The following is a 26,688-nucleotide window of genomic DNA, read 5'->3' as shown; positions in this document are numbered from 1 at the left end:
GCAGTCCCAGTACTACAGCTCAGCAGCGGCCCCAAAGCCCTCAAAAAATCACGGGCTATGCGTCATAAGACCCTTTATATCCCAAGCATCCCGACGCGTTTCTTCAGTCAATTGTAATACGTCTCAAAACCGCGAGTGACGGAATGAGCGCCGCGATTGCAGGTTCTCTTCCTCTCATACATTCCCTTACTGAAGCAATTCGACATCCAAACCAATGGAGTGCATGAAGAGGTTGACAGTGGCCAACCGAGTAGATGCCATGGCGCCCGGAAGCGTCTTTGCGTGCGCGACGGTGTCGAGGACGCGGTCCTTGACAGCAAGGACCAAGCGTTGCTGCTGCTCAGGGTTGGCACTGACACCAACCGCAGCGAGAAGCTGCCAAACCACAACGTCTTCTCCGGTATTGACGCTGCCGGGGAAGATGTGGTGGAGGGTAGGCTCAAGTTTGTTGAAGAACATGTTAAAGGTTTGTTCCCTGAGGGATTGTTAGTACATGTGAGTGCTGACTAGATGTTGCTTAACTTACCACTCAGCCCACAGCTGAGGGCTACCTCCGCCACCTTGTTTCAGAAGCTCGGCTCGGCTCAGAATGAGAGTCAGCATTGAGCATCCAACCCGAGTCTTGGCAATGAGATCGATGTTCAACTTGGTGCTAATAAGACCAAGAACGCCCGTCACAATGTCCAATTCCGTCTCGTTGAAGTAAGCAAACAGGCTCGGCATGACGGCTGCCGAGAAAAGCTCAATGCTCTCACGCATAGCAGCATTGAGACTGACTTCGCCGTCAGTGGTCTGAGCTCCATAAACCACATCAAGCTGATCCAGGTGAATGATGATCATGGTCAGGATCGTGGTGCGCTGTTCGAAGCTGATGTGGCGGAACACGCGGGGAATTGCCTTCTTGCCCTTGGGGAAAGACAGGAATGCAATGAAGGGGTGGAGGGTGGTGGCGCCAATGGGCTCATGGACCTTGAGATCGTTCCAGAGCTGGGCATTGTAGGCCTGAGCCGTCTCCAGCCACTCCTGGTGCTTAGCATGGAACTCTTCGTCGTTTCCATTTGTGGGCGGAGGGGGGATGAAGCGGGCGTGGTCTTCCATCTTCATAATGGTGTTATAGACCTTCTCAATGTTTCGCAGGATAGCCTTGCGATCCAGGCTGTTCGACTCGCCATGACGCTTGCCGTTACCAGGACGGTTGGCATCTCCACTGCTGTCAGTTCGCTTGATGTTGAGGAGGGGCTTGGGTGTCTTCGCGTTGCTGAAGGAGATCTTTCCGAGACTGCCAGCGATGACCAACTGAGGGTTCTTGGGCTTGTTCTTGGCGGCCTCAACAGCACGTTGAACTTGCTGCTCCATTCGCTGAACATGGTTCTCTGCTGCCCGTCCTTGTCTTCTCATGTTGCCCTGGCGGCTGCCGGTTTGGAAGAGATAGGTTTGAGCAAAGTTGTTCAACGGCTGGTTGGGGTTCTGACGCTGGCCGCCACGAATCTGGCTAAGAACCTGGTAGTAGAAATCCTCAGTCAACGAATCATCGTTGGTGTTGTCAATAGGGTTGCCAGTGGCCGAGACCAGTTGCTGCAGCTGGATGCGGGTAACGAAATTCTTGTCTTGAGGTGTCATAAGGCCGTTATCCTTAGACAGGAGCCAAATTTTGTGATTGCGCTTAGCACGTTTAGTTTCTTGGTCAAGGTAGGCAGCCTTCTCGTCCTCTGACAAGTGTGCAAGGTGCTGCTGCTGTTGCTGCTGCTGCTGATTGGCGGACGGAACACGTCCCATGGATCCTTGCGAACGGTGTCCTTGGTGTCCATGGGCCTGGTGATGAGCTTGAGGACCATGAGCGCCAAGCCGTGCGGCATCACCTGAGAGTCGGTTCGGGTTCTGAAGAATCTGAGTCGGCTGCGGAGGCGGAGCTTGGGAGTGAGGAGGTTGAGCGAGCGGGCTGGGAGTTCCTTGAACGGGCGGGGTCGGCTTGGACGTAATGGACTGAGGTCTCTGCAGAATCTGTACGGGATGTCCATGGCTAGGATGCTGTTGAGGCTGGCCACCACGCTGTTGATGATGTTCAACACCATGGAAGGACTGCTGTTGGGCAGGTTCGGGCCGTCCGTAGCCGTACTCAGGTCCTGGGTAGCCCTGAGGGGGCGGCGCAGATTCCGAGAAAGCTGGCTGAGGGGTTCGTTGGGTGGCTTGCTCCCGCATTGCCTTCTCCACCTCTTCCAGACTCATGACCTTCCTGCTGGCGGACGGTACAGCCTGCGGCTTCGGGGAAGGCTCTGGGATAGCAGTCTTCTTGGAAGGCATGCCCCAAAGCGACGCGTCGACGTGTAGGTCGGGAATGGGTTCCGCATCCTTGTACTTCTCGTAGCCGGTGCGAACAGGTCTGGGGGCCTGCTGGCTTTGGGGATAATAGTATTGCTGCGGAGGTTGGGCTTGCTGGTAATGCTGCTGAACGGGCGCAGGGGCGGGAGCGGGCTTTGCGGCAGGAACTTGACGGCTGTAGCGGACCTGCTCCTCTTCGATGGCGTCAGACACCTTTGCCGTTTGGCCAAAAAAGTCGAAGTCCTTTCCGACAGGGGCATTCGAGATGGTAGTCGGGCCACCACCTCCGAACGTGTCGTCGTTGAAAGCATCGCCGCTCTCCTCGAGTTGATCGCCTAGTCCGTCATACGTATCGTCGAACTCGACAGCGTCGTCGTCCTCGGCATCGCCGCGAGAAAGGCCGGCGAAAGGATCGTGGGTCTGAGAGAAGCCTGGGGCCGCCGTGTTATGGCCAGCAGGGCGTGTAGGGTCGAAGCCGAAAAAAGACATGTTGAACAACTAGTCCGTCTTCGTTTTAAATAAGAGAAATAGCTGTATACTAGGTCGTGGTCAGCATCGGAGTTGGGTCTCTGACGAAGTGAGGCAAATAGATGCTGAGGGAGAGATGTTGGAGATAGTAAGGTAGGTTGACGGAAGGAAGAAGAAGGCTAGAGACCATGATTGGCCTGAGAAGCTCAAGAAAGGAAAGAGTGGGTGGTCCCTCCCGCTTCGTAGGATCATCGTGGCTACAGTGGTGTGGCAAGGAAGCTGCCCGGCATCTCGCTCGCCTTCACGAGTTCAGGCAGTGGCCGCAGCTGCCGCTGTAGAGATTGTAGGGGCAGAGTTCGTGACAAGAGGCGCCCAGCAGCTCGAAATCAAGATCGGAAAGACAAGAGAGTTTGCGCGACTTACCACTAAGAGAACGAGAGATCTGTGAATTTAGGTGTAGCAGCTCGCAAAACTATCATGATGTCGTCAAAGACAAATTCCAAAACTGAGAGCAAAGCGACAAGGCATAAACAGGGGTGCTTTGGCCGGGTCTGCTCAGTGAATTGACATCCAGAGACAAGGTATTCACCAGAGCACAAGGTTGAACACAATGCGCCAGGTGAGATTCTGGGCGTGAAGGGAAGCAAAAAGAGTCGCGTCGCTGAGGTTGGGTTGCGATGGCCAAAGTGGTGATGCACCATTCGCATCCGTGGGGAGGAATTGAGGCTCGAGAGCCTTGGGACCCCACTACATGGCTCACTCCGAGCCAATGAGCAAGCTTGAACAGCTGAGCTGGGAGGACTCGAGTCACGTGAAGGGTTAGTCATACGCCGGCTGCTTGGGGATGGCCTGGGGATAGCCCCTCTCGTCATCGTGGCCTGTATTTGCTCGCCGAATGTGGATAGAGGGGTCCTAGCCAGGGATCTGGATGGGTGACACCCATCATCAACTGCACCCTGCTTTCTAGGTGATGCAATCACACTTGTCTGGGCCGGGTTTATTCTGTGGTCTGTCTAGATTTGTCCAACTGTGTAGGGAGCTTGAATTTGGGAGAATGCACAATCCGCCGTACATTGATGGTTGCTGTCAATATCTCTTGAATTAAACTGAAAACTGAATATATCTCCAGCCGTGTTCAGGAAGCTGCCTTGAGGCATCCTGTGAACAGCAGTCATCTGTTTTATACTGACAGTTCACCTTGTTTCACTCATGATGATGTCAACATCTTGATATTGTAGATAAAATTGAGCTGGATTCATCTCGACAACTGAGAGGTCAGCGTTTATAGGCTGTTTGCATTGTAAGGCTGTCCTCAACACATCTTGAGGGAATCGGATAGCTCAGTCCAATCGGCATTCTATCTATATGTTGTCCGATGTCCGAAGAACATTTACTAACTGTTAGCAACAGAGCAGGAGCTCAAATAATAATTTTGACTACTTCAGTTGTGAAGCACAGAGGCTCACGACAATAACCAATATCACTGAAGGCCTCAACTGTTGTATCGACTTCTTACTACCTAGCTATGCTGTTTAATCGACTCCCTTGACTCAGCCATCAGACATTGATAAGAAGTCCGTTGGTTACGCGCATATTCCAAGCTCTCTTCTCACAGTTGAGCACATCGCTAAATGAGATCGGTCAAAGCCAGTTGGAGCGTAGGGCACTTGTGACACCAGATAGGAATCTACCGCCCAGTCGGGCTCATATGGGCGGCAAGCCTACCAAGCAAGCACAAGGAAGCGACATTTTGACAGGTTCATCCCGTTTAGTGACTCCGAATCAACTCGACTAGAATAGACGGTCGAACATGGTGGCTGGCTGTCTCTTCGGAATGCTCAATGTACCAAATAAGGCACCTGGTTACAGATTTGACGCTGCGGGCATGAGAGCACGACCAGCAAAGCGCTCTGTGCCCTGCGTTGTGGTGTTCTGATCTTTCGGACAGTCCGCCCCCAACGGTGTATCATGTGCCTTTTGGGATGATGGTACATCTCTTGAAGAAGAACAGTCGCATGGACTTCTTTGGTCGAATGTTTTCATATGCAAGAGCAAAGCCGAACGCGAGCACATGCTGACAACGGGATACGGTGTTGCAAGGTTGTTGTTTGCAGACGAAAGACTCGGTTGCAGCACTTGAACTGAGCTCTCGGCACGAGCTTGGGAGGGGCAAAAAGCACGGCGATCACAGTTGCACGGCACCGGACGGGATACGAGCGGCAAGCAGCTAAAGGGCACGGGAAGCCACACGAGCCTAGCAGGAGAGCCAATTTGGCGTTATCGAAATGTGCTCCATTGATTCGATGCTGAGAAAGTCGCCAAGGGCCGGGTGAGAATTCCACGATCCGACACTATTGGGGATGAAGTACTTTTCTCCTGGACTGCCACAAGAATCGCGACTCGTACGGTATTAGTAGGTCCATCGTTGTGTGGAATTCTGAAATAAATAAAACATGTCCAGGCATAGAGCTCAGCGTATCTGCACGCTGGGCTAATATACACGAGGCAACTAGATCTGCCAGGGGCAATCAAAATGGAAATGTGTACATGTCCATCGCAGAAGAAAGCACAGGGGGTTGAGAAGCTCTGGAACGCAGGGCAGAAGGGATGACAGTCAGTTTCAGACATGAAGATTTTCTTTTCTGGGAGATCAACCATGTGTGGAAGGAGTACCTGCTGAGACTACGGACTTTACGTGGTAGCGTCCCTAAGTCTACGGATACCATTGCTGGATGGCAGGGTGAACTTGGATGGTACGCAGAGATTTCCCGTCCATTGGGTCCCGTCACTCAGCCAGTGCCAAATGGGGTTGCAGCTTCCAAATGGAAGGCAAAGCTCACCCTCTCACCCCTGGTCTGTACGGACCTGAGTCCCAGGGCTGACGGGAGGCCGCTGCAGCAGATTCTGACAGTGGCCACGTTCCCTGTCCCCGATCATATGGAGAAAGGATGCCCAAGAGCTGGGAACGGGTACGCGGCAGCCCTTTACAGCGAAGAGAGGTACGTGGAGGATACTTAGTTGTCAGAAGCATGCCATGCCCAGAATGCCTGTCTCTTGTACTTGGGTTTGTACCGTCTGTATCCGTGGTTCTGTGGTGATACCTATTCGACCGCTCCCTGCTGTTATGTTCCTCTGCGTAACAATTTTGACAATGCCCAGAAAGAGTCTTGTCGACTTTCGCACGTAATCATACCTCCTCGTTTCTGCATGGGGTTCGTTAGAAAAATAAATATGGGTGAATGCAGCTGTTGAGTTCAGGTCTGCTTCCATCAATCTCAGTCGCGAGAAGTGGGAGATACCTCGAGCTGTAAGCAGAAGTAGAAATTCATACAAAATTCCGCGTAAAGATACTTGTATTACCCCCTGGCTGCTCTTTTTGAGTTGCGAACCTCCTGGGAGCAGGCCAGTCGTCGCCCCACCCCCTTTATTCCACCTCGCGGTACTTCCTGCTAGCGCTCCCTTTTCTCGGGGTGGACGCACCGCGTACGCTGCATTCGTACCCCCCAACCCTGTGAGAGTCCGTCAGGTCCCCCAAATCCAGTGGGCTGCGTGGCTGCTAGCGTGCTCCTGGTACTCCAGCTCCTCTGAACATTTTCCTGAAGCCATCCTTCTCTCTCAGGCGGTCGACTCGTACGAATACGTATCCCTTCCTGTGCACCTCTCTTTATTTTTTCTCCCCTTCCTTTCCCAGTCGCCCTTGTTCATCTCGGGGGAAGAACGGGATTTCTCTTATTCTTCCATTCTACTTCAACCATTTCCAACCGATCCGGGCTTCCATCCAAAGGCCTGAATTCATCGGTCAAGATGGCGACCGGCTCAGCACGCTATGTGCGATACATTCTCTTCGCCTTCTTCGTAAGTTGATCCCCAGCTACCAGTTTGCGCGAGCGCAATCAGCTCTACTCCCTAGACACACGGCGCAAAGCCTTCTGCATCTCGACGATACTCCCGTGATACACACGTCAACGGGGCTTCATGATCCTGTGCTTACATCTACCTTCTCACGCAGGGCCTCGCCGTGTTCTACTTTATTTCCCATTCTAGCTACGAGGGCGTCAGGCTTCAGGATGGCTCTTTCAGCAAACCCGGCGGTGCCCCGGCCGGCGGCCAGCAGCAGCAGCAGCAAGGCGAGAACAAGGAGGCCGAGAAGCCCAAGCAGCCCACTCACTCCGAAACCAAGAGCCCCAAGGTCGGCGAGGCATACAACCCTAAGGACTGGCCCATGGCCATGACCCCGAACGAGCCCGGTTGGGATGAGCTCTCTGGCATTGCATCCGGCCCGCGCATGAATGCCACCTTCGTCACCCTCGCCCGTAATTCCGATATCTGGGACATTGCCCGCTCCATCCGTCAGGTTGAGGACCGATTCAACCGCCGCTACAACTACGACTGGGTCTTCCTGAACGACAAGCCTTTCGATGCCACCTTCAAGAAGGTCACCACCTCCCTTGTTTCCGGCAAGACTCACTACGGCGAAATCCCCAAGGAGCACTGGTCTTTCCCTGAGCACATTGACCAGGAGAAGGCCCGCAAGGTTCGCGAGGACATGGCCCAGCGCAAGATCATTTACGGCGACTCTGTGAGCTACCGCCACATGTGCCGTTTCGAGTCTGGTTTCTTCTTCCGCCAGCCGGCCATGATGAACTACGACTACTACTGGCGTGTTGAGCCCTCCATTGAGCTCTTCTGCGATATCCACTACGATCCGTTCCGCTTTATGAAGGAGAACAACAAGAAGTACAGCTTCGTTCTGAGCTTGTACGAGTACGTCGAGACCATCCCCACTCTCTGGGACAGCACCAAGAAGTTCATCAAGAACCACCCCGAGCACATTGCCGAGGGCAACTCCATGGGCTTCCTCAGTGATGATGGTGGTGACTCTTACAACCACTGCCATTTCGTAAGTCGGCTGATGAGGAGAAGTTTGCTGGTGACGTTACTGACTGAAATTAGTGGTCCAACTTTGAAGTTGGTGACCTCAACTGGCTCCGCTCAAAGGCTTACATCGACTACTTCGAGTCCCTCGACCAGGATGGTGGTTTCTTCTACGAGCGTTGGGGTGACGCGCCTGTGCACTCCATCGCCGCCGGTCTTATGCTGCCAAAGGACCAGATTCACTTCTTCAACGATATCGCCTACTACCACGTTCCCTTCACCCACTGCCCCACTGGCGAGAAGGTTCGCCTCGACAGGCGCTGCCACTGCAACCCCAAGGACAACTTTGACTGGAAGGGCTACTCTTGTAAGTTGAGCTGGCAAATGAGATGTTGGCAAACATCACTAACAATCCATCAGGCACGAGCCGCTACTTCGAGATCAACGGTTTGGACAAGCCCGAGGGTTACGAAAACCAGCAGGACTAGAGCAAATTGGGGGCGTGATAAAAGAGTGGCATGTAACAACAAATTCCAGATTTGGCCTTGGGTAAGGCCACCAATTGAGTTTACCTGCATCGATGAGAGGCACTGGTCAGGCACATGGGTACCAACTGTGGAGTGGCGTAAATGGTTCTATAAGACTTGGACACGTTTTTTGCTGTGTAGATATAGGCAAATGGAAGGGTCCGTCTGGTGTTTGTCCAGCTTTAACTTGAACTTCTTCCTGAACATGTTTGAATATTGTGAAATCTCTTTTGGTATTTTGTACATTGTAATAGTACACGTCTTGATATGTCTGATGGTGTCTAATAGTCGTACACCACAACAAGGGCAAAAGTACCCTTCCGCTCTTACTCCCTTCCACAGCGCCCATCCCCTCGCCCTCCACTCATGTCATCCTCCAAACTTAAGAAACAGTGGCCTTCTTGGGCTTCATCGTACCGTACTTGGACCGGGAAGTAGCACGGTTGGCCACACCTCCGAGATCGAGGGCGCCACGGACAAGATGGTACCGCACACCGGGACAATCCTGACTGCGGCCGCCGCGGACGAGGACGACGCTGTGCTGCTGGATGTTGTGGCCCTCGCCGGGGACGTAGGCGGTGACGTGACGGCCGTTGGACAGGCGCACACGAGCAGTCTTGCGCTGGCCAGAGTTGGGCTTCTTGGGGCGGGTGATGCCGACTTTGAGGCAGACGCCCTTGAGGGCGGGAGCGTTGATCTCGGACAGGGCGGGGGAGACGGCGTGACGGGCGCGCTTGCCCTTCTTGTGGCAGCCCTGTGAGGTTGGGAGAGTTAGCTGAGGGTATCGTGGGGTGAGGGAGGGGAGTGACGAACTCTCAGGACCTGCATGATGGTGGCATTTTGTACGGGCGTCGAGGAGAAGGATCGGATCAGGGGGGTGGTGATGGTGTTTGCAGTCGGTGTGAGTATGGAGGCGGCGCGGGGGAATGCCGCTGGCCTCATCGCCGGGGCGAAGAGGGATCTGAGGAGTGTGCTGGCCATGTCGGGCAATTGGTGTCGAGTGTATTCGGCGTCCAATTGCTGTCGTCACGATCTAGAAGCTATCGTCGCGACTGGGCACCTAGGTGTGCATTCGAATCCCTGAAAGCTGGATTTTTTGCTTACCTAAGTCAATTGGCTATCGCAAGGGGTTGAACGATAATATTCGGCGCCTCAGGCCAGAGGAGAGTCTTCCGTCCCCCGGACCCACTTCCGACCTTTGCAACTCGGGCCACGGACGGCATCGGCTTAGGTGACTCGCATTAGGCGGCTTTAGAGGTGCATCACATGCCCGTTGCAAGAATTCAGGTCCTGACGTAAGCGACTCTAGCGTCACCGTGTCACCCGTAGAACCCCAAGAAACCCCCCCTGGCATGTCGCCCATCTGGGTGCTACGCCGTCGGCTTTCCCCCAGACTTGGAGCAAAACTGGGGACTCTGGGACAGCGTTGGCCCCCCAGTGTCCCCCGCTGCGGGATGGATATCCTCGGCTGAAGCGGGCGCTGTGTCTGTTCGCCAGCCGCCAGGTACCGTGGCTTCGAATGGCTTTGAGGTTCACGGTCTAGGGCGCACCGCATCTTTGACTTATTTTGTGTGGCCTACTCTACTCTACCTACACATTACTCCTGACTTGCTCTCCTGTCCACGATTAATCTCACCTTATCATCTCACCCTTCATTTCGGGAAACCGTTCAACGCCAATTGACCGTTTCCGTCCGGGCGTTTGCCTTCTCTCTATTAGCTACCACCGCACGGCCGAGCGAGACCATAAGTAGCCGAGGAGTTCCCACGATCCCCAGATCGTCCCGCACCTCCGGAGTTTTTCTTGCCCTGTTTTCTCTTTGCTCCTGCCGACTTGCTTGAGTGATCCCGAGACTATATTACATATCACATCGTATACCATGTCGTCGATTGCTAGGGCCATTCGCCCTGCTTTGAGAGGAAGCCGTGGTGTTGCTGCCCTCGCGAGGGTGAGGACTTGCACACCGGGCAGAGCCCTCTCGCCACTCCAGCAGTAAGTACTCAGTCTTTCCGCAGACTCTAACCATGATACTAAAACATTCCCCTCCTCCAGGACCGCAAGACCCCTTTCCACCACCCAGCGCCGCCGCAATGCCGACCACTTCGACATCGCCGACATCCCCCCGACGCCCATCACCCACCTCTCCGAGGTCGAGGCCGCGATGCAGGAGGCGGTGAGCAAGTTCGCCAACGACGTGATCGCGCCCAAGGTGCGCGAGATGGACGAGGCGGAGAACATGGACCCGGCCATCGTGGAGCAGCTCTTCGAGCAAGGGCTCATGGGCGTCGAGATCCCCGAGGAGTACGGCGGCGCGGGTATGAACTTCACCAGCGCCATCATCGGTATCGAGGAGCTCGCGCGCGTCGACCCCAGCGTCAGCGTCCTCGTCGACGTGCACAACACCCTCGTCAACACGGCCATCATCAAGTGGGGCAGCAGCCAGCTCAAGAAGCGCTTCCTGCCCAAGCTCGCCACCAGCACCGTCGGCAGCTTCTGTCTGAGTGAGCCCGTCAGTGGCTCTGATGCGTTCGCGCTGGCGACCAAGGCGACCAAGACGGAGAGCGGGTACAAGATTAGCGGTTCCAAGATGTGGATCACCAACTCCAAGGAGGCCGACTTCTTCATCGTGTTTGCCAACCTGGACCCGTCCAAGGGATATAAGGGCATCACGGCTTTTATCGTCGAGAAGGATGCCAAGGGATTCTCTATTGCCAAGAAGGAGAAGAAGCTGGGTATCAAAGCCAGCAGTACGTGTGTCATTAACTTTGACGACGTCGAGATCCCCAAGGAGAACCTCCTCGGCGAGGAGGGCGCGGGTTACAAGTACGCCATTGGTCTCTTGAACGAGGGACGTATCGGTATCGCCGCTCAGATGACTGGTCTCGCTCTCGGTTCTTGGGAGAACGCCGTCAGGTGAGACTACCCCTTTCTGATCTCTTTTCTACAATCTAGTCTTACTAACACCTTTGAAGATACGTCTGGAACGACCGCAAGCAATTCGGCCAGCTCGTCGGCGAGTTCCAGGGCATGCAGCACCAGATCGCGCAGTCCTACACCGAGATCGCCGCCGCCCGCGCGCTGGTCTACAACGCGGCGCGCAAGAAGGAGGCGGGCGAGAACTTTGTCATGGACGCCGCCATGGCCAAGCTGTACGCCAGCCAGGTCGCCGGCCGCGTGAGCGGTCTCGCCATTGAGTGGATGGGCGGCATGGGTTTCGTCCGCGACGGCCCCGCCGAGAAGTTTTGGCGTGATAGCAAGATTGGCGCCATTTACGAGGGCACGAGCAATATCCAGCTCAACACTATTGCCAAGTTGTTGCAGAAGGAGTATACCGCATAAAGGGAGTGGTAGCTATCTCAAGTCTATCATGATGTAGAAGAGGGCGGATTGCAAAGTTGCAAAGCTTTTTCATGGGAGTCGTGTAGGGTACTAGATGGCGTCTTTTGTTAGTAAAAGCGACACGATTCGGTGTTGGGGCGGATTGCCTCGCGAATGATGATTCGTTAGATGCTATATGAATTCACATGCGAAAAGTCCCTAGAGCCTCATTGCGAAGTTGCGTCACCTGCGTGATTCGAGTCTTGGCATACCGCGATGCCTCTACCCGCTTCGTAGGACTTTGACCCGCCTTCATACTTTCATGGTGTCAGCCTTGTTGGGCATTTTCGACAGGTACTCTGAATCGGCCATTGCTATCAATGGTTGGTGTCTCTAGTTTAATCATCACAATGGCCAGGCGGTATTATCAAGTGGAAGTAACTTGAGTCACTGTCGGCAAAAATACTAGTCTGCTGAGGGCTTCTGCTCCAGGCTGATGAAGTAGGGCCTACAGTGGGAAGCGTCTAGCAGATCGAGTTGCAATTTCCTACCAACGAAGATAAAAGCTGACATGATGTCATCCTAGGGACCTACTCATCACATAAGAACTACAGTGTGAAAAGTCTAGGTGACTATGACTTTCATAGTCTGCACCTCATACCTCGTACTTCATACTCCCCAATCGAGGCGGAACCGACTTAAGGGAATTCCTATGACAGAGATCATTTCATGAAGCTCAAACCAAACCGCTAGATGAAATGAATCGCCGGCCCTTTGTAGAAGCCAGGAGTCGTTGACGTTGACATATTTCATTCATCCCATTTCAGGCGTCCCATGTGTAAGTGCCGCGTTGCGCTGCATGAGCTCAACAGCGTTTACACGCTTCGCATCAAACTTCAGACCAGAACACAGACGCCAATTAGCAAAACACAGACCAATGGGAATTTGACCGGAATGTGACCCGACAAAGGCATTTGTGAAAAATGCCCAAATCACTACGCGATGACAAGTCCGAGCGGTTTATGATTGGCTTCATCGCATCTCGATGATCTGAATAGGGACGATGAGAGGCATGACGAAGAGAAAGTTGATCGGCTTGAGCCGCAACTTTCCAAGCCATTACTGATCCGAGGTTGGGATAGATATACAGACACAGTAACGGACTACGACATCCCACCTCCTCGCTCGGGAGGTTTCTCTGGCATTACGCGGACCGGGTGGGTTGGGGAAGGGGGCCACCTTGGACGGCGGCCGCGGAGCGAGGGTGGGTCGAAACGGTTCCGCGACGTCAAACCCTCGAAGTTGGCGGGCTGGAATTACGTGTTCTCCCACCCCTCGGATAAGTCATAGTGGCTGTTGTCACTGGTGTTTCCATGGCTAGCAGTAACCTCTTGAGTATGCATTTGGCGGCTCAATGTGCTCCAGTATGCTTGGTTCAGCTGAGCCGCGTGTAGTGGTTGGCAGTGAGTGAGCTGCTTGGTTGGTAGGTTTGTTTCAGGTGCACGTTACAGATGACATGCTGAGCCGTGGTATGGCATTTCCGTTGATCTTGTTTGTGATTGGGACGAGAACGATAGGACGAGAGGTGACTTTTGAGGAAGTAATAGGCGGTGACCCGAATTTGGGGTTGATGGGCTAGCTATCCACATTTTCCCCGTCCGGAAGAGGTAGGTCAAGTGTTGTCAGTTCGTATTCAAAAAAGGTGACCCGCGTGATTGATTATTTATCGATGTTCAGCGGAGGTGTGGGTGAGAGATAGTGTGTGTGCGTGTGTGTGGAATCTGGGGGAAGTTTTTTGGTGTTGGTACCTGGAGTAGAGGGCTGAGGACTTGGCCGTCGGTGTGGCGCGGCGTTGGGCCGGAAAGGCCGGCCGGCAGCTGTGTGGTGGCGGGAGGGGCATTTTGGTGAGACCTCTCCGGCAGAGGTGTCAGCCGGGAGGCTAAGTCGGCCGGTGGTAGAACCCCCCAATCACGAGGTGTGCGGTGGTGTATAGAGCCCGGTGGCGAGGGTGTTGGCGAGGAGGCCTCTTGTATTGAGGAATCTGTCAGATGCTTGAGACGTTGCTGGCAGTGGAAAAGAGCATGACGGGTATTTCTGGTGGATACTGAGAGGTAGAATGGTGAGTCTGGAGCATTGGCATGTGCTCGGTATCATTCATGGGATTATCGGCTTTTAGAAGCAACTTGAGTACCTCCTGCGTAGTCAGCGTGAACCTGGGGGGAATGCGTCCCATTGTACTTACTGTACGAGAAAAACAGACTAGAGCAGGGCTAGACGTAGAGACGGAAGACGGGAGACCTAGGGCTGCATCATCAGATCATGGCAAGGTGACGGGCAGCGTGTGTGTGAAGTGTGATTTGTGCGTGGTGGTTGTGATGGGGGATCGGGCGATGATGCAGCTGCTGCAAGCCCGGCGACTGCGAGGATGGGCCGTGTTGGGAAAACTGGGCCGATAAACTCCCCGAGACTTGGAGATGGTAGTACAAGTATCGTCCGCTTTGTACAATGCTATACAGTATCCGTACCTAGGTAGTGGAATTCTAGTGCTTCAGATTGGCAATCGGGGTTGAATCTGACCATACTGCCAGGTAATGTGTATGAGTAAGTGACCATGGCGTCCCGTCTCCCTGATGTGTGGGCCATAGGCGAGAGACTGGGCTCACTGGAGTATGTCTGGAGAGACAGACAAGAAGAGTGTGGTGAAGTATAGATGTGATGAGGGAGAGCCACTGTGTGGATGAACGGAGTGGATGTACAAAGGTACAATGTCCATTGTATCATCAGCTTAACGTGACAAGAGCGAGTCTGAACCCGGGAAAGCAAAATGATTGGCGCAGAGCAGAAATGAATCTTCACCACGGTGAAACAGTACGGTAAGAAAAAAGTCCTAGGAAAGCCTTGGAGCCCCACGTCTGATCCAGGACTTTTTGCAGGTCGCTTGCTCTGCGTGTTTTTGTCTTCCCCTCTGTGAATCTGCAGGGCGCCGCCACAAGTTGTTGAATTGTTTCATTGCCTGCCAACTATTTGGCTGGTGACACCGAGATGCCTGAGATAGGACTAACAGAAGGCGACCGGTGTGGAAGAAACGGAACAGTCCAGCTGAGCTTGCTGCCCTATGCACCCATCTTCCCTGCTTTGCAAGTTGCGAGTGAGTTCGCCCACCAGTGCGGCCTTTTCATTATCGCCTGGAATACGACATCAAACCTATGCCATCCTAGAGCAGCTGGCCTTGGTTCTAGGTGCAGTATGCAGTTGCAGGTAGGCTGTAGGCTGTAGCAGTGTAGGTACCTAGGTATCCGCGCTGGCCTTACGGATACTGGGCATAAATACCCGCATGGGAGAGGGACAAACCTGGTAAGCGCACCCGCAACGAGTGTTGTTGGGCATCAGAGGAAATGGGGATGATGAGACGCCGATGGACCCCCCCGAGGACGGTCGAAATAACATTGCGGATATCTTGGATGATCTTTGGCCTTAGCTACTGACCCTCGGACCTGTGGGATTGCAGTGGCACGAGTGGTAAATGACGGGAATATGAGGGCAGGCAAAGTAAGGTGCCTTGATTGCAATCATCGTCTGAAAACCTATACCTTGCTTTTAGCTCGCCTGCCATCTTCACATCGAGTTACAGAGTTGCCTCGTCCGTGCCGGGTGCTTTCGTAACACCCCTCCATCACGGCAGGAAGCACCTCAGGCAAGGCAGGACTCGCTGAGGTCGTCCCCCTCCCTCCCCTCCAAAATAGGTACGTACCCAGTACCTTACCTTAGGTATTTCCCAATTCCCGTGCACTCAGTGCGGGCAGCCCAAAGGCAGGCCGCAGCTCGGGGATTCAGGACTGGAGGTGAAGGTCGGAGGGATACTTTGTTTCTCAAGTATCTTTTTGACCTAGCGACACACAAAGGATACATCTTTCCCGGTACCCCGTCCTCTCCCGCTGCCCACCGTCTCCTCGTCCTCCCTCACCCACCTCCACTCTGCCCGCCTGCGCACTGGCGGCCGCGAGAGAAAGAGAGAGAGAGCGACCCCTCCCGAGAAACCCCCCCCGTCTTTGCGTCCCGTTCTGCTCCAAAACCCACTGACGACATCCTTCACCAACAGCCCAACCTGCGAAAAAACAACACCACCTCACGACTCGAGGGCTGGCTGCACCCACCGATCTTCTGTCGTGACAGTTCCGACAGACCGATCCTCCCGCTGTGCCAACCTACCCCGAGCCCCTCCGGCGCCGAACCTCCGGTATCCATCCATACGCATACTTCGCTACTGAATCTCGTACCCAACTCTTGCCTACCTACCTACCTCACTCCCGATCACCCTCACCCTCTCTCTCCTCGCGTCGTATCCTATCAATACCATACCTCGCACCCACTACCTCGCCCACCACCTGCGCGACATTGAGGTGACCACGCCAGAACGGGCGAGAGAATCTGCGTACACTGCACCTAAACGCAGCAGTCGCTCCCCTAGGGCTCTTCCTGAACTTTCAAGTAGCTTCAAAGCTCATTCTTTTCCCCTCCAACCAAAAAAATATCAACATCAACACAACACACAGTTCCCGCGCGTGGAGTCGCGCAACCCCACCGTCACAATGAACGACGAAGATGCCATCCAAAATATCCTCAAAAAGATTGAGCGCGAAAAGGCCCTCCTCAACGCCGCCAATGCTATGAGAGCCCAGACAAACAACGAGGCCGTGCGATCACGACTCGACTCCCAGATGCGCGATGGTCGTCGAAACCTGCAGTTCTTTGAAGAGAAGCTTCGCGAGGCCCAGCTGCGTCGGGGTATGGACAACATGTCCATGGGATCCCCTTCCGGTGACGGTAGACCTCTGAGCGGCGACGTTGAGGATGCGCCCGCCCCTCCTCCCAAGGATGCGAATGCCTGGGCAGAGCGTGGCGGATATGGTGCCGGGAGCGCAACATCGGGCGGTAATGTCCAGTATAGCCAGATTGGCGGCCACGCCGACCTGATGCCTCCCCGCCATCCATATGCCAATCCTGGCCCCTCTTCGTCCATCCCTAAGCCGCGCCCCAACTTCACCAAACTTGGTGCGCATTATCCCCAAAGCATTTCCGACGAACTTGGTTCGCTGACTATTTGCTACAGATCTTATCAAATATGATACCCCTTATCTCGGCCCTCGTATTCAGCTCATGCTGTCGCAAATCCAGTTCAAGCTCAATGTGGAGGAGCAGTATCTCAAGGGAATCGAGAAGATGGTTCAGCTATACGGCATGGAAGGAGATCGCAAGAGCAAGGCTGATGCTGCCGCTAGAAGAGTTGAGAGCAAGCAGAAAATCCTTTTGCTGAAGCAGGCTATGAAACGCTACGAGGAGTTACATATCGACATGGACACATCCGATGCCCAGGATGGTACGTTTTGGAGTTTTTGTGCTCGCGAGAGTCTCGCCGGATTACTCCTGCTAACACTTTCCAGATGACTCTATCAACATGCCTAATCTCCGCAAGCCTCTCTCTGGCCAGCTCACCATTCGTGTCGGACAAATCAAGGACGTTGATCACGCATCCATGAGTCGCTTTAGCCGAGGGCCCGAGACGTTCATCGCCGTCAAGGTTGAAGACAATGTCGTCGCCCGCACGAGAGTGACCAGGACCGACAAGTGGGAGGCCGAGTACCACACCCTCGAAGTCGACAAGGCGAACGAAATCGAACTTACCGTGTACGATAAACCCGGCGAACATGCCATTCCTATTGCCATGCTCTGGGTCAGAATCTCCGACATCGCCGAGGAAATGAGAAGAAAGAGGATCGAAGCAGAGATAAACAGCTCTGGGTGGGTGTCGGCCGACCGTATGGGTGCTCCGCCGGCGCAATTCCCAATGAACCCTCAACAGCAGCAGCAGTCAATGGGTGGTCCTCCCCCCTCTCCTGGCGTTGGAGGACAGCAAGGTCAACAAGGACAACCTCCCATGGCGAACCCTCCGATCGCTCAGCAGCCCATCGACGGCTGGTTCAACCTCGAGCCTGCTGGTCAGATCCAACTTTCCTTGGGATTCCTCAAGCAAAACAACGCCCGTCGCCCTGTCAACTTACAAGGTCTCGGCCGTGTGGGTGCTGTTCGTCAGCGCAAGGAGGAGGTTCACGAGATGTACGGACACAAGTTCGTCCAACACCAGTTCTACAACATCATGCGTTGCGCTCTTTGCGGAGACTTCCTCAAGTATTCGACAGGCATGCAGTGCGAGGACTGCAAGTACACTTGCCACACTAAATGCTACTCTAGCGTTGTCACCAAATGTATCAGTAAGAGTAACGCTGAAACTGATCCGGACGAAGAGAAGATCAATCACCGCATCCCCCACAGATTCCAGGCCTTCTCAAACATGACAGCCAACTGGTGTTGCCACTGCGGTTACATTTTGCCTTTTGGCAAGAAGAACTGCAGGAAATGTGCGGGTAAGTTTGCGAGAAGTACCAAGCTGGTAAACTAAAGACAAAGCTGACTTTTGAATAGAATGTGGCCTCACAGCACACGCAGCATGCGTACACCTTGTTCCTGACTTCTGTGGAATGTCAATGGCCGTGGCGAACCAGATTTTGGAGGGTATCAAGTCTACTAGAATGATCTCCAAGAACAAGACTTCCACCTCTCTGAGCGATCGGACACTGCGGCAGAAGCCGACAAGCCCAACAAGCACTATCGGCTCTCCTCATAGCGGAGGCCAGCCGTATGCTGGAGGGTCACCGGAGGCAACTGAGGCTGCCAAGTTGATGTACCAACAGCAGCAGCAGCAGTCTCCGCCTGGCCAGCGACCAATGCACCCTGATCGTACTTCTTCAAGCACGGCAGCGGCGGCGGCAGCGACGGCGGCGATGAGCGGATCAATGGCTTCACAGCAAAAGCCTCAGTCTCAGGACTACTCAAGTTACGGTGGACGCCCTGGTTACCCAGCTCAGGCAGAGCAACCAGACTCGTACAACAGCGGCGGCCCCAAGTACAACCCGGCAGACTACGCGCAAGTCAACCAGCAAGCTGGATATGGCCAACATCCCCCTGCGCAACAGCAGCAACAGCAGCGACCTGTTCAGCAGCAGCCGCCGCAGCAGCAACAGCCTCCCCCTCAACAGTACCCGCAACCTCCCCAACAGCAAATGTACCAGCAGTCGCCCGTCTCCTCGCCTAAGCTGCAGGAGCCACCTCAAATCTCACCCATTGCATCAACTGGGGGTGTTCCTAGCTCTGGCGCTGGACGTAAGCCGTTGCCTTCCGCCACCGATCCTGGAACTGGTCAACGTATCGGCCTCGACCATTTCAACTTCCTGGCTGTGCTTGGTAAGGGTAACTTCGGAAAGGTCATGCTTGCGGAAACGAAGCGATCCAAGAGGCTTTATGCTATCAAGGTGTTGAAGAAGGAGTTCATCATTGAGAATGACGAAGTGGAGAGCATTCGCTCCGAGAAGAGAGTATTCCTTATCGCCAACCGGGAGAGGCACCCATTCTTGACCAACCTTCACGCATGTTTCCAAACTGAAACCCGTGTGTACTTCGTTATGGAGTACATTAGCGGTGGTGATCTCATGCTGCACATTCAGCGAGGCCAGTTTGGCACTAAGCGAGCGCAGTACGTAACCCCTCGTCCATTTTCACCAAGATATTTACTGACCAAATTCTAGATTCTACGCCGCCGAGGTTTGCCTGGCGCTCAAGTACTTCCACGAGAACGGTGTCATCTATCGTGATCTGAAGCTTGACAACATCCTTTTGACCTTGGACGGACACATCAAGATTGCCGACTACGGTCTTTGCAAGGAAGACATGTGGTTCGGCTCGACTACTAGCACCTTCTGCGGTACTCCAGAGTTCATGGCCCCCGAGGTATATTCATTCGTGTCTCTTTACAAGACTTTCGCTGACTGTTGGTCCAGATTTTACTCGACAAGAAGTACGGCCGTGCCGTTGATTGGTGGGCATTTGGTGTCTTGATTTACCAGATGCTTCTTCAGCAATCACCCTTCCGAGGAGAGGACGAGGATGAAATTTACGATGCCATTCTTGCCGACGAGCCTCTGTACCCCATTCACATGCCCAGAGATTCCGTATCGATCCTTCAGAAGCTCCTGACCAGAGAGCCCGACCAGCGACTTGGAAGCGGTCCCACAGACGCGCAGGAGATTATGAACCAGCCGTTCTTTAGGAACATCAACTGGGATGACATCTACCATAAGCGCGTTGCGCCGCCTTTCATGCCGCAGATCAAGAGCGCGACCGATACCAGCAACTTCGATTCTGAGTTCACAAGCGTTACACCCGTCTTGACCCCTGTCCAATCAGGTATGTATATCTTCGTTGTCATCACGGAGATACCAGCTGCTAACCAGACTATAGTCTTGTCGCAAGCCATGCAAGAAGAGTTCCGTGGCTTCTCTTACACTGCCGACTTTGACTAGAGTCATGATGGAAACTAGATTGAAAATGAGCCCTGGATGTTGCCGGATCCTTTCAGTGACGTCTTCGACGAGGGTGAGAAGTAAGGAGAATGCCGAGCGGGTACAGCGTGGATAAGCGTCAGCTCGATGTGTGCCATATAGGCACGTCCAGCACGAGCGATGCTTGTTGATGCTGCGTGAAGACGCTGCGCGTCGTCGGGGTTGTGACGATAAACCGCAGGCGGAAAAAACGAAGTGACGGGCGAACACGATATATGAAGCAAAAAGTAGGATGGCCCCGACTGTTCACCAGTGAACATTGGAAAAGGGGACCAAGTCGGCAGAATCGTGACTAGAGGTATATCAGCGAGGTTTTGCGCACTCCTGCCGCAGCTTCTTTAATAGACGGAACATTCAGCGGATGACAAGATTGCTCGCCCCGTGTCTCCTGATGATCGCTGTGGTTGTTTTTGTGCCAATATCGAAGAGGATGTTCCCCCATGCTCTCTCTATATGGTATCATATTGTACAGATGTATTTACAATCACGCTCCAGTGGTGACGTGATCTTCTTCTCTCTTCATGTCCTCCTTACAAGCAGCAATGCCAGAGCTGCCGCAAAGGTTGCCCCAGCGGCAGCGCCCTCGAGAGCCAGGATGGACGCATCGCGCATGCGAAGATCGATACGGCGCTCACTGTACAAATCGGCGATTTTCGCTTTGAGGAGCTCTGGGTTAGAGAGGAGCTCGCGCCATGCTTCGCGCCATGATTTCGCCTCGGGGACTTGCTCCTCCAAGACCTCGAGTGCACTCGCAACCTCGCGCTCCATCTCGTGCTGGACAGCCGGTTCCTCGACCTTGGCTGCCAGGAGCTCCTCCGCTTCTTCTGCTGCCGTGGCTTCCGTCGCGGCCAGTGGTGTCTCTTCCTCTACCGCCACCACGGGTGTTGTTATCGTCGCCGCCGCCGTAGTGGACGCCATGTACGCAGCCACGTCATCAGCAGTAGCGGCGTCCTCATACGCCTCCCTCTGCGCCAACGCGGCCTTGAGCCCCGCCAACTCGGCCGTCACGCCCTCGAGCACGGCTTTTTCTTCCTCGACGACGCCGCGGACCAGACGCCTGCGCTTCCACGGCTCCGCGACGAATTGTAGCACGATGAAGAGGAGGACGTTGACGCCCATCAGGCCCCATGTTCCCCAGGTCGATGCGCGCCGGATGCGGTCGGACCAAATCTGTTCCTCGTGGTAGCGTTTAAGGATTCCTGCGTTGAGCTGTTGGCCCAAAGCTTGCTCTGCGTGTTCTGCGTCGGTCAAGGCTTCGGACGCGGCGGCGACTTCTTGTTCGAGGGAGTGGTCTTGGCGGTAGAGCTGGGTGAAGCGTTCGAGGTCGGTGGGCGACCACATTTCTTTGCGCGCCAGGAGAGTGGTGACTTCGCGCTGGGTTGTCGCGCGTTTGGCGTTTGTGGTTTTGTAGGTTGTTCGGGCGGTGCGGACGAGGTCTTGGGCCTGGGCGAGGCGGGTTTCGAGGAGGCTGTTTTGGCGTTTGATTTCTTCGATGGGAGAGTAGCCGGTCAAGGTGTTTAGGGTTGTCGAGGCGGTTAGGAGGCGGGTTTGGGCTGTATCCATTAGGTGGGAGAGTTTTTCGGAGAGGGCTGGGGGGAGGGCGGTGTGGATTTTTGTTGCGGTGTCTGGGAGGGGATCGTCGGGTGGTTGGCTTTTGGGGGTGTCGGGTTTGGGTGAGGAGGAGGAGGAGGAGGAGGAGGGAGAGGAGCTCGTGGTGGTGTCATTGTCTGGCGTCGAGGACGAGGATGAGGTTGAGGTTGAGGAGGAGTCGGGAGCTGTGGAGGAGCTTGAAGTGGCTGCGTCCGAGCTCTGGGTCGACGGGTCGCTGCTCGTCGTCGAAGAGGTTGAGGTCGGAGAAGCTTGCTTTGGCTCTTCCTTCGGCGGCGGAGGGGCAAAGATCGGTGGAAGATGCGAGTAGAACCGTCGAGAGGAAGGCGACGACGACGACAATGGGAGGTTATGGCGCGGAGGTGGCAGAGTCGCGAGGGTCCGCCATCGTGAGATGTTTGCCGTTCCGAGACGGGCGTGGACTAGGCGCGACGCCGGCCTGGCGATGGAGTGCATCCTCTCCCGTTGAAGGTTTGTCGGAATACGACGATGGTGGATAGAGTAGGCCGAGCTTCTCTTTTCCTTTCCTCGATGGCAGAAGAAAGGATGGGAGAGAAAGCGGCCCAATTGGCGGGTGAATGGAATGGGCCGAAGGTGGTTCAGAGCGCACGGGGAAGCCGGGTCGGCGGACGGAGGACGGGAGAGATTTTGGGAGAGGTTCAAAAGTTTGGACGAGGAGGAAGGCAAGGTGGTTAGCTGCGGTCTTCTGGGGCGGAGCGAGTGGGCTTTTTCGGGGCTGGACTCGCACCGGGCGGGTCTGGCGCTGGTTTTCTGCCGGGAGAAGTTCAATTGGGGGTTTGGGGATGTTTCACCGCCTGCTGTGGCTGGTGCTTGTGCTCTGGTCAGGCCGGTGCCGGGGGTGAAGGTGTGGAAAGCGGGGCGGGAGAAGGGCGAAGAAGAATGGCGGCCCGGGATGTCTACCGAGCCGAGATGTACTCCGTACTGCTTTGGAGTGAGCACCAGTTTGGCAATAGACGCATGGCGAGTAGCTTTTCGAATTGGTTGTGCACCAGTCTTTTCTCCGAAATAATTTGATTTGTGCATGAATACATTCCAGATGCTAGTTCAAGAACTCATTCACTCGACCTTGGCCAGTTTCTACGAAGGAGGCTCGTTGCTTTGGTTCGTACTTAGTAGATACGCCTCGAGATGGAAATGCAAGGTGAAAAAAGTATTGAGATCAAATTGAGCGAGCTTTGATTACACGGCCGGGCTCTCTATCATTTTATTCACTGAATTTCATCTATCTATCCAGCTCATTGACTAGAAATCATGTCCTATTCTGAAAGTATCCTTGAGGTTTCTGAACCACACCCACGTGTTGTCACTCGCAGCTAAGAATGGTCCTCGACTCGGAGACTAGTTGGCCAAGTACTCACCTACCTAAGATGCACTGAAGCAACTGGCATATTCCCGCAGCCACAGGCCGTTGGAGATACATTGTAAGGCCAACCTCCCAAAAGCCAGCTGTGTCCTCAAGGCTCAGGGTCCATTATCTGCGCGCTGACTCGTTGCAGGGGTCCGTCAAAGCGACGGTCGGATAAGAGGGGCGGATGTCGTCACTGGAGCGGGACTAACGGTGGATTTTCCCTCTGACTTAGGCCAAGTTTGTTAGACAGTACGGAGTAGTAGTGTTGAGAAAGAGTCTTGCTTGATGGATTCCAGCTTGACTCTAGGTTGGACCACAATGGTAATGGTGAAGAAGGCCAATAAGAACAGTCAGTGAGAGGCGCGGAGTATCTCGATTCGAAGCCTCCGGGCCGGGCATGTACCGTGTCGTTCCATGTACCTAGAGCATTGATGGATTTTCTTAATCTGCATGTAAGGTACTCGCGCATACAAGGATCTGTAACCTGAACTAAATCTGTTGGCAATCCTCCGAGCCATTTGATCTTACCCCTCCCCCTCCATTTAAATTTCCATCCCTCAAAATCCTCCAAGACAGAAACACACACACTTCTCGCCAGCCCACGCATCATACTGAGAAACATTCACTTGTTTTCTCACCATCCTTCTAAGAATCACACTCTTTGACATTTCTGCAATTCGCACACACACACACACACACACAATATCACCAAAATGGGCTCCCACGTCAGCGAAACCCCGGCCCTGGCCACGAACCCAAACTTCATCTTCTTCACCGACTTTGACGGCACAATCACCCTCGAAGACTCCAACGACTTCCTCACAGACAACGTAGGCTACGGCTACGAGAACCGCCGCGCGGGAAACCTCCTCGTCCTTGAGGGCAAGAAGCACTTCCGCGACAGCTTCCAGGAGATGATGGACTCGGTCAAGCTCCCCTTTGACCAGTGCATCGAGTATCTCAAGAAGAACGTCAAGCTCGACCCCGTCTTCAAGGAGTTCTACACCTGGTGCCGCGCCAACAACGTCCCCGTCGTGATTATTTCCGGCGGCATGCGGCCTATCATCCGCGCGCTGCTCGTGCAGTGGCTTGGTGAGGAGGAGGTCGATGGGCATATCCAGATTGTGAGCAACCAGGTTGCACCGCGCGAGGGCAAGGCGAGCATCAACGAGGAGGGCGGGTGGCAGATTGTCTACCACGACGACAGCATCCATGGGCACGACAAGTCGATTGAGCTGCGCAAGTACTCGTCGCTGCCAGAGCGGCCCGTCATGTTTTATGCTGGTGATGGTGTTTCTGATCTGTCTGCTGCGCGCGAGACGGATTTGTTGTTCGCCAAGCGCGATAAAGGTGAGACTTGTTTTACCCCGCCCCCGCCATCGTCGATTCTTTTTCTGCGATATCGGCTTTCGGACGGTACAGGGTCGCAACTGACACACTCCACAGATCTCGTCGCGTACTGCGAAAAGGAGGGCATCTCCTTTGTCACCTTCAACGACTTTTCCGATATCCTGTCGACGGTCAAGCAAATTGTCGAGGGCAAGCTGAGCGTCAAGGACGCTGCGCGGGGACGTATCCACTAGACGACGAACGAAACGCGAAACGACGGACACTTAGAGAGATGCAAGAGGGATTTCTAGAAAGGATGAGAACAGAGGCGGTATAGATACCAATAAAGCGAGGGCGGGAGAATAGGGGTTTCCGTTTTTATTTTTCATATTAGATATAGACATAGACTGGGTCTACGGGATATACAACGAGCAATGCCACACTGTTACATTTGATTATATTTCACATATGTACAGCTCTAAGAATATTGACGTGGAGCTAGTATGTATCAAAACCCCCCAACCCGAATCATATTCATTCTTATACTCATCCAGTGTATCATCAACACCAGTCCAAGTACTTGGAAGGCTGGGGCCCTCTTACCGGCCCAGCCATGGAATTGATCTTACACAGCCAGACGGTCTGTTTCCTGGTCTTTGGGGTCTACCCCGTTTACCACGACTTCTGTAAAGCACTCATACGCTCCTCTTCCTGTCGTGCGGCACACCATACCAAGAAGCCATCATCAAGGCAAACAACCCAATCGCAATCGGATGCAACACCCAGGGCCCAGCAGCCTGCGCAACCATACCCGTCGTAAACGGCGCCACCGCACCCCCCGAGCTTCCAAACGCACTAATCACACCCATCCCATTCACTCTCTCCGTCCTCGTCATGCCCCTCATGAAAACGGCCGCCGCGCACGGGTAAATCGGCCCCAGCAACAACCCGACAATCGCAACCGATACGGCGGGGCCGACGACGTTGGGCACGAGCCACACGAGGAGCTGGAACACCGCCGCGCCGACGGTGGCAAGGAACACGAACAGCTTCTCGCCGACGCGGTGGGCCGGGTGCGAGAGGCAGAGCCGACCGATGGTGATGCCCGCCCAGAAGCCGGCCGTGACGTAGCCCACGGATTCCGGGTTGCCGTTGCGTGTGGCGATGAGGAAGGAGATGACCCAGCCGGAGATGGAGACCTCGGCGCCCTGGTAGGCGAAGACGAAGAGGGCTCCCAGGAGGACGATGCGGATTTTGAGGGCGGTGAACATGCTCAGGAGCTGGGAGGAGGACGAGTTGGCTGCTGTCTCGGCGGGTGTAGGTTGGGCGCCGCCGGCGGGGAGGTCCCGCTCGTAGTGCCAGAACGTGTAGGTCGAAAACACGCCGTTGAAGATGGCGAGGCCGAGGGGGATAAAGTAATACGTGCTCCACCGCGCCTTCGCAGCCGTGACGAGCGCGGTGGCAATCAAAGGACCGACGGTGCCCCCGGCCCCGTAGGCGCCGTGCATGAAGCCCAGGGCGGTCGTGGCGTTGCGGAGGGAGCCGCAGAAGACGTTGTTGACGGCGAGGGTGATGGACATGCCGAAGCCGATGAGGAAGAAGGAGACGACGACGACGGGGAACGGGGCCTGGGCGAGGATGGGCGCGTAGGCGATTGTGATGATGGACTGGGCGAGGGCGAGGAGGCGGGCGCGGCCGAGCTTGAGGCGTAGGGATTCGAGGAAGACGGCGCCGAAGATGAAGCCGAAGGCGTTGCCTATGAAGATTAGGGATACGATTGCGTAGCCAATGTCGTAGTGCCTGGTGTGGTGTTAGTCTGTTGTTCTCACGGACTCGCTGGGCGTGCTTAGGTATGGTGGACTCACTTCTCCATGTAGGGGATCAAGGCACCCGGCGCACTATCGTTGAGCCCGTTGCCAAAGTTCATGAGACACGACGCCGCCATGCGGTAGCGGTTCATGTGCGGGTCGGTGATGCTCTGCAGGACGTCAAAGGCCGTCGGCGTCGAGGGCCGGCTCATCTCGACATCGCTTCCGGAGCCGGGGGTCCGAGACGGCGATTGTGCCCGGGAAGGGCCGGCGCTGCCCCGCGGTGTCCCGGCCCTGCTCTTGTTGTTGTAGTTGGCTGTGGTGGTGTCGATACGGGCGAGCTCAATGGAGGACCCGTCGCGGTGGTGCGGTGCGCCCGGGTAGGTTCGCGGGACGGCCTTGGCGGGGGCGGCGGGGAGGAGGGGAGGGTGGGCGTCTAGGTCGCGGGATTCGACCTCGACGAGGGTCTTGAACATTGAGGCCTCCATGTTTGGTGTCTGGGAAGGAGAACTTGGCTGGGATTGGGTTGAGGGTCCTAGCGGGAACACTTTGGCCAAGGCCTTGGTTGAGGGAAGTGAGAGTGGAAAGTTGATAATATGGGAGGGGTGTAATGG

The 26,688-nt window shown here is 54.8% G+C and overlaps 9 protein-coding genes across 9 annotated transcripts; 4 read left to right on the top strand and 5 right to left on the bottom strand.

The window, feature by feature from the left end:
• Positions 1 to 127: 127 nt before the first annotated feature.
• Positions 128 to 3,140, bottom strand: BDZ83DRAFT_22610 (topoisomerase II-associated protein PAT1). The gene is made up of 3 exons (XM_060501769.1): positions 2,975 to 3,140; positions 527 to 2,857; positions 128 to 475 (listed from the first exon to the last, which is right to left on the bottom strand). Exons 2-3 carry the CDS (start codon positions 2,806 to 2,808, stop codon positions 187 to 189), a joined length of 2,571 nt encoding a protein of 856 aa, XP_060361019.1. The 5' UTR covers positions 2,809 to 2,857; positions 2,975 to 3,140; the 3' UTR covers positions 128 to 186.
• A 3,220-nt stretch (positions 3,141 to 6,360) lies between these two features.
• BDZ83DRAFT_633378 (glycolipid 2-alpha-mannosyltransferase) lies at positions 6,361 to 8,371 on the top strand. The gene is made up of 4 exons (XM_060509032.1): positions 6,361 to 6,642; positions 6,797 to 7,687; positions 7,741 to 8,029; positions 8,083 to 8,371. The coding sequence occupies exons 1-4, from the start codon at positions 6,592 to 6,594 to the stop codon at positions 8,148 to 8,150; spliced, it is 1,299 nt and encodes a 432-aa protein (XP_060361018.1). The 5' UTR covers positions 6,361 to 6,591; the 3' UTR covers positions 8,151 to 8,371.
• Positions 8,372 to 9,484, bottom strand: BDZ83DRAFT_633373 (ribosomal protein S12). Its single transcript, XM_060509031.1, has 2 exons — positions 9,003 to 9,484; positions 8,372 to 8,943 (listed from the first exon to the last, which is right to left on the bottom strand). Exons 1-2 carry the CDS (start codon positions 9,168 to 9,170, stop codon positions 8,572 to 8,574), a joined length of 540 nt encoding a protein of 179 aa, XP_060361017.1. The 5' UTR covers positions 9,171 to 9,484; the 3' UTR covers positions 8,372 to 8,571.
• Positions 9,485 to 10,068: 584 nt separating this feature from the next.
• BDZ83DRAFT_755616 (acyl-CoA dehydrogenase) lies at positions 10,069 to 11,528 on the top strand (the record flags this gene model as incomplete). Its single annotated transcript, XM_060514638.1, has 3 exons — positions 10,069 to 10,181; positions 10,242 to 11,102; positions 11,162 to 11,528. The coding sequence occupies 3 exons, from the start codon at positions 10,069 to 10,071 to the stop codon at positions 11,526 to 11,528; spliced, it is 1,341 nt and encodes a 446-aa protein (XP_060361016.1).
• Positions 11,529 to 12,823: 1,295 nt separating this feature from the next.
• On the bottom strand, positions 12,824 to 14,120 carry BDZ83DRAFT_655176 (uncharacterized protein; the record flags this gene model as incomplete). Its single annotated transcript, XM_060510783.1, has 3 exons — positions 12,824 to 12,946; positions 13,316 to 13,632; positions 14,033 to 14,120. The coding sequence occupies 3 exons, from the start codon at positions 14,118 to 14,120 to the stop codon at positions 12,824 to 12,826; spliced, it is 528 nt and encodes a 175-aa protein (XP_060361015.1).
• A 3,508-nt stretch (positions 14,121 to 17,628) lies between these two features.
• BDZ83DRAFT_22405 (uncharacterized protein) lies at positions 17,629 to 19,358 on the top strand. The gene has a single exon (XM_060501758.1). It carries the CDS (start codon positions 18,044 to 18,046, stop codon positions 19,145 to 19,147), a length of 1,104 nt encoding a protein of 367 aa, XP_060361014.1. The 5' UTR covers positions 17,629 to 18,043; the 3' UTR covers positions 19,148 to 19,358.
• A 1,121-nt stretch (positions 19,359 to 20,479) lies between these two features.
• Positions 20,480 to 22,024, bottom strand: BDZ83DRAFT_755614 (Mdm33 family-domain-containing protein; the record flags this gene model as incomplete). The annotated part of the gene is made up of 1 exon (XM_060514637.1): positions 20,480 to 22,024. One exon carries the CDS (start codon positions 22,022 to 22,024, stop codon positions 20,480 to 20,482), a length of 1,545 nt encoding a protein of 514 aa, XP_060361013.1.
• Positions 22,025 to 23,650: 1,626 nt separating this feature from the next.
• Positions 23,651 to 24,520, top strand: BDZ83DRAFT_755613 (2,3-diketo-5-methylthio-1-phosphopentane phosphatase; the record flags this gene model as incomplete). Its single annotated transcript, XM_060514636.1, has 2 exons — positions 23,651 to 24,287; positions 24,384 to 24,520. 2 exons carry the CDS (start codon positions 23,651 to 23,653, stop codon positions 24,518 to 24,520), a joined length of 774 nt encoding a protein of 257 aa, XP_060361012.1.
• A 441-nt stretch (positions 24,521 to 24,961) lies between these two features.
• On the bottom strand, positions 24,962 to 26,562 carry BDZ83DRAFT_586326 (major facilitator superfamily transporter; the record flags this gene model as incomplete). Its single annotated transcript, XM_060505934.1, has 2 exons — positions 24,962 to 26,066; positions 26,132 to 26,562. 2 exons carry the CDS (start codon positions 26,560 to 26,562, stop codon positions 24,962 to 24,964), a joined length of 1,536 nt encoding a protein of 511 aa, XP_060361011.1.
• Positions 26,563 to 26,688: the final 126 nt, after the last annotated feature.

This window comes from Colletotrichum acutatum, assembly GCF_030867785.1.
Source record: "Colletotrichum acutatum strain CBS 112980 chromosome Unknown BDZ83scaffold_105, whole genome shotgun sequence".
NCBI classification, from domain to species: Eukaryota; Fungi; Ascomycota; class Sordariomycetes; order Glomerellales; family Glomerellaceae; genus Colletotrichum; species Colletotrichum acutatum.
This window is presented reverse-complemented; position numbering and strand designations above follow the sequence as displayed.